The sequence below is a fragment of the Agelaius tricolor genome, unplaced genomic scaffold, assembly GCF_023055355.1.
Source record: "Agelaius tricolor isolate 1412-34295 unplaced genomic scaffold, bAgeTri1.0.p SCAF_184, whole genome shotgun sequence".
Lineage (NCBI taxonomy): Eukaryota > Metazoa > Chordata > Aves > Passeriformes > Icteridae > Agelaius > Agelaius tricolor.
Genome location: NW_027269444.1, coordinates 4,597 through 17,864, shown reverse-complemented (window position 1 = coordinate 17,864; position 13,268 = coordinate 4,597). Strand labels below are relative to the sequence as shown.

The 13,268-nt window shown below is 50.7% G+C and overlaps 1 protein-coding gene across 1 annotated transcript in view; it reads right to left on the bottom strand.

Moving 5' to 3' along the window:
• The window catches only part of LOC139587146 (SH3 and multiple ankyrin repeat domains protein 1-like), a gene marked incomplete at its 3' end in the record, with an annotated part of 45,556 nt that extends 38,813 nt beyond the window's left edge, over positions 1–6,743 (bottom strand). The window contains exons 1-4 of the mRNA XM_071421082.1: positions 6,490–6,743; positions 3,290–3,493; positions 2,029–2,100; positions 1,051–1,159 (exon numbers count right to left, since the gene is read on the bottom strand). Of these exons, the coding sequence (XP_071277183.1) occupies positions 1,051–1,159; positions 2,029–2,100; positions 3,290–3,493; positions 6,490–6,705 (601 nt within the window). The remainder of the gene's footprint in view (positions 1–1,050; positions 1,160–2,028; positions 2,101–3,289; positions 3,494–6,489) is intronic.
• Positions 6,744–13,268: the final 6,525 nt, after the last annotated feature.

Sequence of the window (13,268 nt, the reverse complement as noted above, 5' to 3'; positions counted from 1 at the left end):
ATTTTGGGGTGATTTTGAGGTGTTTTGGGCTGATTCTTTGGGCTGATTTTGGGGATGATTTTGGGGTGATTTTTGGGGTTTTTGGCTCTCAACCCCGAGTTGGAGTCGTGGTAGTTGGGGATTTTTGGGGTGATTTTGGGGTGATTTTCGGCTGAATTTTTGGGATGATTTTGGGGTGACTTGAGGATGATTTTGGGGTGATTTTTTAGGGTGATTTTGGGGATCATTTTGGGCTGAGTTTTTGGGGTGATTTTGGGGGCAATTTTTGGGGTGATTTTTAAGGTGATTTTAAGGTGATTTTGGGGATGATTTTCGGGGTGATTTTTGGGGTGATTTTGGGGTGTTTTGGGCCGATTTTTTGGGATGGTTTTGGGGATGATTTTGGGGGTGATTTTTGGCTGAGTTTTTGGGATGATTTTGGGGGTGATTTTGGGATGATTTTCGGGGTGATTTTGGGGTGGTTTTGGGATGATTTTGGGCTGAGTTTTTGGGATGATTTTGGGTGATTTTGGGATGATTTTGGGCTGAGTTTTTGGGATGATTTTGGGGTGACTTTGAGGATGATTTTGGGGTGATTTTGGGGGTTTTTGGCTCTCACTCCTGAGTCGGAGTCATGGTAGTTGGGGATTTTTTGGGGTGATTTTTGGGGAGATTTTGGGGATGATTCTGGGGTGATTTTGGGGGTGATCTTGGGGGTGATCTTGAGGTGTTTTGGGCTGATTTTTTGGGCTGATTTTGGGATGACTTTGGGGTGATTTTTGGCTGAGTTTTTGGGGTGATTTTGGGATGATTTTGGGGATGATTTTGGGGTGATTTTGGGGTGTTTGGGGCTGATTTTTTTGGCTGATTTTGGGGTGATTTTGGGCTGAGTTTTTGGGATGATTTTGGGGGTGATTTTGGGATGATTTTGGGGTGACTTTGGGATGATTTTGGGGTGATTTTGGGATGATTTTGGGGTGATTTTGGGATGATTTTGGGATGATTTTGAGGTGTTTTGGGCTGATTTTTTGGGCTGATTTTGGGGTGATTTTGGGGGTTTTTGGCTCTCACCCCCCGAGTCGGAGTCGTGGTAGTTGGGGTCCAGCCCCCGCTCCAGCAGCCGCGCCACCTTCTCGGCCGAGCCGTGCTGGACGTAATCCAGAAACTTCCGCAGCCCCGTCTGGGGACACCGGGGGGACGAAATTGGGGACATTTGGGGACATTTGGGGACATTTGGGGGACATTGGGGACATTTGGGGACATTGGGGGATTGGGGACATTCAGGGGATTTGGGACATTGAGGACATTGAGGACATTGGGGACATTGGGGACATTTGGGGGACATTTGGAGATATTTGGGGACATTTGGGGACATCATGGGGGACATTGGGGACATTGGGGACATTGGGGACATTTTGGGGACATTGGGGACATTTTGGGGACATTGGGGACATTGGGGGGATTTGGGGACATTTTGGGAACATTTGGGATATTTGGGGACATTTTGGGGACACCCAGGAGCCCCCAGGGGATATTGGGAAGGGGCGGCCCCACACAGGCTGGAGGCGTGGCCTCGGTGATGAGGGGCGTGGTCAGGGAAGGGGGCGTGGCCAAAAGGCAAAGGGGCGATGTCATCATGTAATGGGCGTGGCCAACACAAAAAGGGGGCGGGGCCAGGAGAGGGTGTAGTTGTGACCAAAGGGGTGTGGCCACAGAGGGGGGCGTGGCCGGGTGATTTGCTGAGAAGGGCGTGGCCACAGTGCAGGGGGCGTGGCCATAGAATAGAATGGGGGGGTTTGGCCAATGAGTAGAGGGGTGTGGCCTACACACATGGGCAGGGCAAAGGGAAGGGGGCGTGTCCAAGGACATGGGGGCGTGGCCAATGACCAGAGGGTGTGGCCAGGTACTTATGGGGGCGTGGCCACTGCAGAGTGCATAGCATAGGAAAGAGGCGTGGCCAAATGGCAGGGAGGGCGTGTCAATGAAGAGAGGGGCGTGGTCAGGAAGGACGGGGGCGTGGCCTCGGGGCAGGGGGCGTGTCCCACCCACCTTGGTGTGGAGCTTGGCCAGTTGCTTCTCGTCCAGGTTCGTTTGTTTGTACACCCGGGTCTTGTACCGGAACTGGGGGCGGGGTCAGTACGGGGCCACGCCCACAACACAGTGGGGCACGCCCCCACCCTGCCCAGACCACGCCTACCCGGTGGGGAACACCCTACGCCCCCCTAAGCCACGCCCACCCTGCTGGATACCGCCCTACATCTGCCCTAAGCCACACCCAGTCAGCGGGGCACGCCCCTAAATGGAGGCCACGCCCACCCCATGGCCACACCCAAACTCAGGCCACGCCCACTCCGCATCATTTTAACCCCAAATCTGCCACTTTTAACCCAATTCTCTTTCATTGACCCCGCCCCAAATTGAAACCACGCCCCTGGACCACACCCACAATGACCACGCCCACAAACCAACAGGCCACATCCACCTCACATCAATTTCACCCCAAATCCGCCAATTCTCCCTCATTAACCCCACCCAAAATGGACTCCACACCTCCTATGACCACACCCACTAGGACCACGCCCCCCATGACCACACCCAAACCCTGACCACGCCCACTCCACACCATTTTAACCCCAAATCTGCCACTGTTACCCAACTTCTCCTTCATGTACCCCACCCCAAATTGACACCACACCCCCCAGGGCCACACCCACTGTGACCACGCCCCACCGTGACCCCTCCCACACCCTGACCACGCCCACTCCACATCAATTTAACCCAAATTCCAACAATTTTACCCCAATTCTCACCCACGTATCCCACCCCAAACTGACACCACACCCCCATGACCACACCCATGGTGACCACGCCCACAAACCAACAGGCCACGCCCACTCCACACCATTTTAACCCCAAATCCGCCACTTTTACCCAGATTCTCCCACATCAACCCCACCCCAAATTGACACCACACCCCCCAGGGCCACACCCACTGTGACCACGCCCACAAACCCTGACCACGCCCACCTCTCACCATTATAACCCCAAATTCGCCACTTTTATCCGAATTATCCCCCATGTGCCCCCACCCTAAATTGGCGCTACGCCCAACAGGACCACACCCACAGCGACCACGCCCCACCGTAACCCCTCCCACACCCTGGCCACGCCCACTCCACATCAATTTAACCCCAAATCCGCCACTTTTACCCAACTTCTCCCCCACGTCCCCCACCCCAAACACCTCCAGGACCCCTCCCACAGCGACCACGCCCCACCGTGACCCCTCCCACACCCTGACCACGCCCACCTCGAGGTAGGGCACGCCCTGGTCGAAGCTCTGGGGGTAGTCGCGCAGCGGGCGCTCCTCGTCCAGGAACTTGGCGTCGCGGCCGGCGGCCGCCGGCTGGAAGAGGCCGTAGTTGAGGCCGTCGTGGAGCCCCTCGGTCAGGGCGCACAGCAGCTGCTGCTTGGCCGCCCACACGGCCGCGCCCGGGTCGAAGCGCAGGCACTTCTGGGGAGCGGCCAGAAATTCGGGGGGTCAGGGGAACAGGGGGGAGCCCGGGAAAGGAAAATCGCGAAGAGAGGAACCCAAAAATCCCCGGGTTTGGGCGAGGAAAATGGCCTAAATGGCCTCAAAATGGCGCCCAAAAGTCCCAAAAATGCAGATTTGGGGGGGTCAGGGCAGGGGGAACCCCAAAAGGGAAACCCCCAATGAGGGGATGGTAAAAATCCCCGGGTTTGGGGAGTGTAGGGTGAGGAAAATGGCATAAATGGCCTCAAAATGGTGCCCAAAATGGCCCCAAACCCACTGAGATTAATCCCAAAAATGGAGTCCCAAAGGTTTTTGGGGGGTCAGGGGAACGGGGGGGACCCCAGAAAGGAAAATCGCGAAGAGAGGAACCCAAAAAATCCCCGGGGTTTGGGGAGTGCTGGGTGAGGAAAATGTCCCGAATGGCCTCAAAATGACCCAAAAAAAGTCCCCAGAAAGTCCCCAGAAAGCCCTGGGATTAATCCCAAAACTGCAGATTTGGGGGCTCAGGGCATGGGGAACCCCAAAAGGGAAACCCCCAATGAGGGGATGGTAAAAATCCCCGGGTTTGGGGAGTGTAGGGTGAGGAAAATGCCCTAAACAGCCTCAAAATGGTGCCCAAAATGGCCCCAAAAACCCCTGGGATTAATCCCAAAAATGGAGCCCCGAAGGTTTTTGGGGGGTCAGGGTCACAGGGAACCCCAAAAAAGAAAATCGTGATGAGAGGAACCCAAAAAATCCCCGGGGTTTGGGGAGTGCTGGGTGAGGAAAATGCCCCGAATGGCCTCAAAATGGCGCCCAAAAAACCCCTAAAAATCCTTTAGGCTGAGTCCCAGAAATGCAGATTTGAGGGGTCAGAGCAGGGGGAACCCCAAAAATGAAAGCCCAGAGGGTTTGGGGTGAGGGGATCCCAAAAATCCCCCAGGTTTGGGGAGAGTTGGGTGAGGAAAATGGCCTAAATGCCCTCAAAATGGCCCCAAAAATGGCCCCAAAAACCCCTGGGATTAATCCCAAAAATGCAGATTTGGGGGTCAGGGCATGGGGAACCCCAAAAGGGAAACCCCCAGTGAGGGGATGGTAAAAAACTGGAAAATTCTCTTTTTTTTTTTTTTTTTTTTTTGAGCAAAAAATATCAATTTTTAAGGGAAAATTCCCATTTATTTGGAATGAATTCCCCATTTTTGGTTTTAAAAAATCCCACTTTTTTTCCCTCTTCCCCCCAATTTTTTGGCGAAAAAAATCTCAAAAATCTCAATTTTTAACAGAAAATCCCAATTTTTTGGGGGGGGGGGAATTCCCATTTATTTGGCACGAACCCCCCCATTTTTGGGTTAAAAAAAACCCAATTTTTTTTCCTCTTCCCCCCAGTTTCTTGGGGGAAAAAAATCTCAATTTTTAAGGGAAAATTCCCATTTATTTGGGCTGAAATCCCCATTTTTGGGGGGGTAAAAAAATCCCCAATTTTTTTTCCTCTTCCCCCCAATTTTTTTCCTCTTGCCCCCAATTCTTTGGCGAAAAAAAATCTCAATTTTTAAGGGAAAATTCCCATTTTTTTGGGTGGGAAAATTCCCATTTATTTGGCATGAATTCCCCATTTTTGGGTTTAAAAAACCCCAATTTTTTTTCCTCTTCCCCCCATTTTTTTTTTCTTCTTCCCCCCAATTTTTTTCCTCTTCCCCTCAATTTTTTAGGGCGAAAAAATTTCAATTTTTTTGGGAAAATTCCCTTTTTTTTTTTTGAAAAATTGCATTTATTTGGGCCAAAACCCCCCATTTTTGGGTTTAAAAATCCCCAATTTTTTTTCCTCTTCTCCCCAATTCTTTGGCGAAAAAAAATCTCAATTTTTACGGGAAAATTCCCAAATTTTTTTTGGAAAAATTCCCATTTATTTGGGCCAAAACCCCCCATTTTTGGGTTTAAAAATCCCCAATTTTTTTCCTCTTCCCCCCAAATTTTAGTGAAAAAAATCTCAATTTTAAGGGAAAATTCCCTTTTTTGAGGGAAAAAATCCCCAATTTTTTTCCTCTTCTCCCCAATTCTTTGGCGAAAAAAAATCTCAATTTTTACGGGAAAATTCCCAAAATTTTTTTGGAAAAATTGCATTTATCTGGGCCGAAACCCCCCATTTTTGGGTTTAAAAAAGCCCCAATTTTTTTTCCTCTTCCCCCCAATTTTTTTCCTCTTCTCCCCAATTTTTTTCCTCTTCCCCTCAATTTTTTAGGGCGAAAAAATCTCAAGTTTTACGGGAAAATTCCCAATTTTTTTGGGGGAAAAATTGCATTTATCTGGGCCAAAACCCCCCATTTTTGGCGGTAAAAAAATCCCAATTTTTTTTTCCTCTTCCCCCCAATTTTTAGCGAAAAAAAAAATCTCAATTTTTAACGAAAAATCCCCAATTTTTTGGGTTTAAAAATCCCCAATTTTTTTTCCTCTTCCCCCCAATTTTTTAGCGAAAAAAAAATCTCAATTTTTACGGGAAAATTCCCATTTATTTGGGCTGAATTCCCCATTTTTGTGTTTAAAAAAATCCCAATTTTTTTCCTCTTCCCCCCAATTTTTAGCGAAAAAAAATCTCAATTTTTAACGAAAAATTCCCAATTTTTTGGGTTTAAAAAATCCCAATTTTTTTTCCTCTTCCCCCCAATTTTTAGCGAAAAAAAATCTCAATTTTTAACGGAAAATTCCCATTTATTTGGGCCGAAACCCCCATTTTTGGGGGTAAAAAAATCCCAATTTTTTTTCCTCTTCCCCCCAATTTTTTGGGGAAAAAAACCCCAATTTATTTTCCTCTTCCCCCCAATTTTTAGTGAAAAAAATCTCAATTTTTAACGGAAAATCCCCAATTTTTTGGGTTTAAAAACCCCAATTTTTTTCCCTCTCCCCCCCAATTTTCCCCTTCCCATCCCCGCTATTTCCCCGCCCGTTCCCGCTGGTTTTTTTGCCCCATTCCCGATATTCCCCGGCATTTTGGGCCTCACCGTCTGGTGCAGGTCGGGGATGCCGATGCGGAACACCATCATGCTGAAATGGTCCTCGGGCGGCGGCCGGGGGGGGCCCCGGGAGGGTCCCCGGGGGGGGCCGGGGTTGGTTCCGGGGGGGCCCTCGCGGGAGCTCCCGGAGTCCGAATCGGCCTCGGGGTACTCGGAGCCCCGACCGCCCTCGTCCTCCTCGCTGGAGGCCGGCGTGCGCGGCATCGCCTCACCATGCCAGGCTGCGGGAACAGCGGGAAAACGGTCACGGAACGGCACCGAGAGCACCCAGGTTGTGTCAGAATGGCACCAAAACGGCACCGAAAGCACCCAGGTCTACTCAAAATGGCACCAAAACGGCACCGAGAGCACCCAGGTTGTGTCAGAATGGCACCGAGAGCACCCAGGTTGTGTCAGAATGGCACCAAAACGGCACCGAAAGCACCCAGGTTGTGTCAGAATGGCACCGAAACGGCACCAAAACCACCCAGATTGTCTCAAAACGGCACCAAAACCACCCAGATTGTGTCAAAATGGCACCAAAAGCACCCAGGTTGTGTCAAAACGGCACCAAAACAGCACCGAAACCACCCAGGTCTACTCAAAATGGCACCAAAACGGCACCGAAAGCACCCAGGTTGTGTCAAAATGGCACCAAAAGCACCCAGGTTGTGTCAAAATGGCACCAAAACGGCACTGAAAGCACCCAGATCTACTCAGAACGGCACCAAAACCACCCAGGTCTCCTCAAAATGGCACCAAGACCACCCAGATCTACTCAGAACGGCACCAAAATCACCCAGATGTTCTCGAAATGGCACCAAGACCACCCAGATTGTGTCAGAATGGCACCAAAACGGCACCAAAACCACCCAGGTCTACTCAAAATGGCAGCAAAACCACCCAGGTTGTGTCAAAACGGCACCAAAATGGCACCAAAATCACCCAGATTGTCTCAAAACGGCACCAAAACCACCCAGGTTGTGTCAAAACGGCACCAAAACAGCACCGAAACCACCCAGGTCTACTCAAAATGGCACCAAAACAGCACCGAAAGCACCCAGGTTGTGTCAAAATGGCACCAAAAGCACCCAGGTTGTGTCAAAATGGCACCAAAACGGCACTGAAAGCACCCAGATCTACTCAGAACGGCACCAAAACCACCCAGGTCTCCTCAAAATGGCACCAAGACCACCCAGATCTACTCAGAACGGCACCAAAATCACCCAGATGTTCTCGAAATGGCACCAAGACCACCCAGATTGTGTCAGAATGGCACCAAAACGGCACCAAAACCACCCAGGTCTACTCAAAATGGCAGCAAAACCACCCAGGTTGTGTCAAAACGGCACCAAAATGGCACCAAAATCACCCAGATTGTCTCAAAACGGCACCAAAACCACCCAGGTTGTGTCAAAACGGCACCAAAACAGCACCGAAACCACCCAGGTCTACTCAAAATGGCACCAAAACAGCACCGAAAGCACCCAGATTGTGTCAGAACGGCACCAAAACGGCACTGAAAGCACCCAGGTTGTGTCAGAATGGCACCGAAAGCACCCAGGTTGTGTCAAAACGGCACCAAAATCACCCAGATCTACTCAGAATGGCAGCAAAACCACTCAGATCTCCTGAAAACGGCACCGAAACCACCCAGGTCTCCTCAAAACGGCACCTAAAGTCATCAAAACCACCCAAATCTCCTCAAAACGGCACCAAAACCACCCAGATCTACTCAAAACGGCACCAAAACCACCCAGATCTACTCAGAACGGCACCAAAATCACCCAGATGTTCTCGAAATGGCACCGAAAGCACCCAGATTGTGTCAGAATGGCACCAAAACGGCACCAAAACCACCCAGGTCTACTCAAAATGGCAGCAAAACCACCCAGGTTGTGTCAAAACGGCACCAAAACGGCACCGAGAGCACCCAGATCGTCTCAGAATGGCACCAAAACGGCACCAAAATCACCCAGGTTGTGTCAAAATGGCACCAAAACCACCCAGATCTACTCAGAATGGCACCAAAATTCATCAAAACCACTCAGATTGTGTCAAAATGGCACCAAAACCACCCAGATCTACTCAGAACAGCACCAAAACGGCACCAAAACCACCCAGGTTGTGTCAAAACGGCACCAAAACGGCACCGAAAGCACCCAGGTTGTGTCAAAATGGCACCAAAATCACCCAGATCTACTCAGAATGGCAGCAAAACGGCACCAAAACCACCCAGATTGTGTCAAAACGGCACCAAAAGTCATCAAAACCATCCAGATTGTCTCAAAATGGCACCAAAACCACCCAGATTGTGTCAAAACGGCACCAAAATCACCCAGATCTACTCAGAATGGCACCAAACTCATCAAAATCATCCAGATTGTGTCAAAATGGCACCAAAACGGCACCAAAACCACCCAGATTGTGTCAGAATGGCACCAAAACCACCCAGATCTCCTCAAAATGGCACCAAAATCACCCAGGTTGTGTCAAAATTGCTCCAAAACTCATCAAAACCACCCAGATCTCCTCAAAATGGCACCAAAATCACCCAGGTTGTGTCAAAATGGCACCAAAACGGCACCAAAACCACCCAGATTGTCTCAAAATTGCTCCAAAACTCATCAAAACCACCCAAATCTCCTCAAAATGGCATCAAAATCACCCAGGTCTCCCCAAAACGGCACCAAAACTCATCAAAATCACCCGGATCTACTCAGAATGGCACCAAAAGTCATCAAAATCCCCAAATATTCTCTCAAAAGTCCCCAGAAATCCTCTCAAAATCCCCAAAATCCCCAAAATCCTCTCAAAAGTCTCCAAAATCCTCTCAAAATCCCTAAAACTCCTCTCAAAATCCTCTCAAAATCCCCAAAAATCCTCTCAAAATTCCTCAAAATCGTCCAAAATCCCCAAAAATCCCCCAAAAAACCCCAAAATCCCCCAAAATCCCGCAAAAATCCTCTCAAAAGTCACCAAAATCCTCTCAAAAATCCCCCAAAATCTCCCAAAAAAACCCAAAATCCCCCAAAATCCCCCCAAATCCTCTCAAAATCCTCTCAAAATCCCCCAAAATTCATCTCGAAAATCCCCAAAAATTCCCCAAAATCCTCAAAAATCCCCCAAATCCCCCAAAATCTCCCCCCAAAAACCCCAAAATCCCCCCAGACCCCCCCCCCCAGAATCCCCCCCGAAGGCCCCAAAGCCCCCAGACCCATTTGGGACCCCTCCCCCCCCTTGCACGCGCGTGTGCAAAGGCCCCGGAGGTGGCACCGGGGGTGACAATGGGACCCCATGTGTGACATTGAGGGTGGCACCGGGGGTGACATTGGGACTCTGGAGGTGGCACCGGGGGTGACAATGGGACCCCATGTGTGACACTGAGGGTGGCACCGGGGGTGGCACTGGGACCCCTCATGTGTGACACCAGGGGTGGCACTGGGGGTGACATTGGGACCCTTGAGTGACACTGGGGATGACACTGGGGGTGGCACTGGGACCCCATTTGTGACACTGGGGGTGGCACTGGGGGTGGCACTGAAGGTGGCACTGGGACCCTCAAGTGACACTGGAGGTGACAATGGGACCCCATGTGTGACACTGAGGGTGACACTGGGACTCCCCACGTGTGACACCAGAGGTGACATTGGAGGTGACATTGGGTCCTCACGTGTGACATTGAGGGTGGCACCGGGGGTGACACTGGGACCCCATGTGTGACACCGGGGGTGACAATGGGACCCCAGGTGTGACACTGAGGGTGGCACCGGGGGTGACACTGGGGGTGACAATGGGACCCCATTTGTGACACCGAGGGTGGCACTGGGACCCCTCACGTGTGACACCAGAGGTGACACTGGGGGTGACATTGGGACCCTGGGGGTGACATTCAGGGTGGCACTGGGACCCCATTTGTGACACTGGGGGTGGCACTGGGGGTGACACTGAGGGTGGCACTGGGACTCCCCACGTGTGACACCAGAGGTGACACTGGGACCCTCGAGTGACACTGGGGGTGACAATGGGACCCCACGTGTGACACCGAGGGTGACAATGGGGGTGACACTGGGACCCCATTGGTGACACTGGGGGTGACACGGGGTGACATTGAAGGTGACATTGGGACCCTGGGGGTGACATTCAGGGTGGCACCGGGACCCCATTTGTGACACTGGGGGTGGCACTGGGACCCCAGGTGTGACATTGGAGGTGACACCGAGGGTGACACCGAGGGTGACATTGAAGGTGACACTGAGGGTGGCACTGGGACCCCTCACGTGTGACACCAGAGGTGACACTGGGGGTGACACTGGGGGTGGCACTGGGACCCCATTTGTGACACTGGCGGTGACACTGGAGGTGACCTTGGGTCCCCAAGTGTGACACAGGGGTGACAATGGGGGTGGCACTGAGGGTGGCATGGGGACACTCACGGGACACCGGAGGTGACAATGGGACCCTTGTGTGACACCGGCAGTGACACCAGGGGTGGCACTGGGACCCCGGAGGTGACACCGGCAGTGACATCACAGGTGGCACTGGGGGTGACATTGAAGGTGACATCGAGGGTGACACTGGGGGTGGCACCACAGGTGACACTGGGACCCCATGTGTGACACTGGGGGTGACACTGAGGGTGGCACTTGGTCCCCAAGTGTGACACGGGGGGTGACACCGGGGGTGACACTTTTGGGTGACACTGAAGGTGGCACTGGGACCCCAGAGGTGACACCAATGGTGACACTGGGAGTGGCACTGGGGGTGACACCGGGGGTGACACTGAGGGTGGCACTGGGACCTCGGCAGTGACCCCGTGTGCCAACACCCCCCCCCCAAAAATGTCACCCCAAAAATGTCACCCCCAAAGATTGTCCCAAAAAGTGTCACCTAAAAAATGTCACCCCAAAAAGTGTCACCCCCTCCAAAAGTGTCACCCCCAAAAAGTGTCACCCCAATGTCACCATGTCACAACAAAAGTGTCACCGTGTCACCCAAAAAGTGTCACCCCCAAAAACTGTCCCAAAAAATGTCACCCAAAATTGTCACCCGCAATAAATGTCACCCCCAAAAAGTGTCACCCTAAAGGCTGCCCCAAAAATTGTCACCCAAAAGTGCCACACCCCAATGTCACCCCAAGTGTCACTCAGAAAGTGTCACCCTCAATAAATATCACTGAAAAGTGTCACCCAAAAATGTCACTCAAAAAGTGTCACCCCCCCAAAATTGTCACCCAAAAAGTGTCACCCCCCAAAACTGTCCCCAAAACTGTCACCACAAAAGGTGCCACCTCCAAAAGTGTCACCCTCCCAAAAACTGTCCCCAAAAGTGTCACCCCAATAAACGTCACTCATAAAGTGTCACTCGAAATTGTCACCTCAGAAAGTGCCACACAATAAATGTCACCCCCCAAAAATTGTCACCCCAAAATTGTTGCCCCCCCAAAAATGTCACCCTAAAGTGCCACACAATAAATGTCACCCCCAATAAATGTCACCCTCCAAAAATTGTCACCTCAAAAAGTGAAGACTGCCCCAAAAATTGTCACCCCGAAAGTGTCACCCCCAAAAAGTGTCACCAAAAAGCGTCACCCTAAAGTGTCACCCCCATAAATGTCACCTAAAAGTGTCATCCAAAATTGTCACCCCAAAAAATGTCACCCCAAAAAATGTCACCCAAAATTGTCACCCCAAAGTGCCACCCCCAATAAACGTCACCCAAAAAGTGTCACCTCCAAAAGTGTCACCCTGCCAAAGAGTGTCCCAAAAAGTGTCACCCAAAAGTGTCATCTGCAATAAATGTCACCCCTAAAAAGTGTCATCACCTAAAAAGTGTCACCCCAATAAGTGTCACCCCAATAAGTGTCACCCAAAAAGTGTCACCCTCCCAAAGACTGTCCCAAAAGGTGTCACTCAAAAGTGTCACCCCAAAATGCCACGCCCAATAAATGTCACCCAAAAAGTGTCACCCCCAATAAATGTCACCCTTCAAAAACTGTCACCCGAAAGTGTCACCCCCAATAAATGTCACCGTCCAAAAATTGTCACCCCCCCAAAGACTGTCCCAAAAAGTGTCACCCCCAAAAAGTGTCACACCAATGTCACCCCCAAAGTGTCACCTCAATAAATGTCACCCCAGAAGTGTCACCTCCAAAATTGTCACCCCAAAAATGTCACCTCAATAAATGTCACCCCAGAAGTGTCATGCCCCAAAATTGTCACCCCCAAAGACTCCCAAAAATGTCACCCAAAAATGTCACCCAAAATCGTCACAAAAGGTGCCACCCAAAATTGTCACCCTGAAAATGTCACCCTAAAGCGCCACTCCAAAGACTGTCCCAAAAATGTCACCCAAAAAACGTCACACAAAAGTGTCACCCCCAGTGTCACCCAAAAACTGTCCCAAAAATTGTCACCCAAAAGTGTCACCCAAAAAGTGTCACCCAGAAGTGTCACCCCAGTAAATGTCACTCAAAAAGTGTCACCCCCAGATTGTCCCAAAAACGTCACCCAAAAATGTCGTGCCTAAAGTGTCACCCAAAAAGTGTCACCACCAATAAATGTCACCCCAAAAGTGTCACCTGAAAAGTGTCACCCTAAGAGGGTCACACCCCAAAAAAGTGTCCCAAAAAATGTCACCCAAAAGTGCCACCCCAAAGACTGTCCCGGAAATGTCACCCGAAAATCGTCACCTGAAAATTGTCACCCTCCAAAACTGTCACCCAAAAAATGTCCCAAAAAAGCGTCACCCCAAAAAGTGTCACTACCCCAATGTCACCCCAATAAACG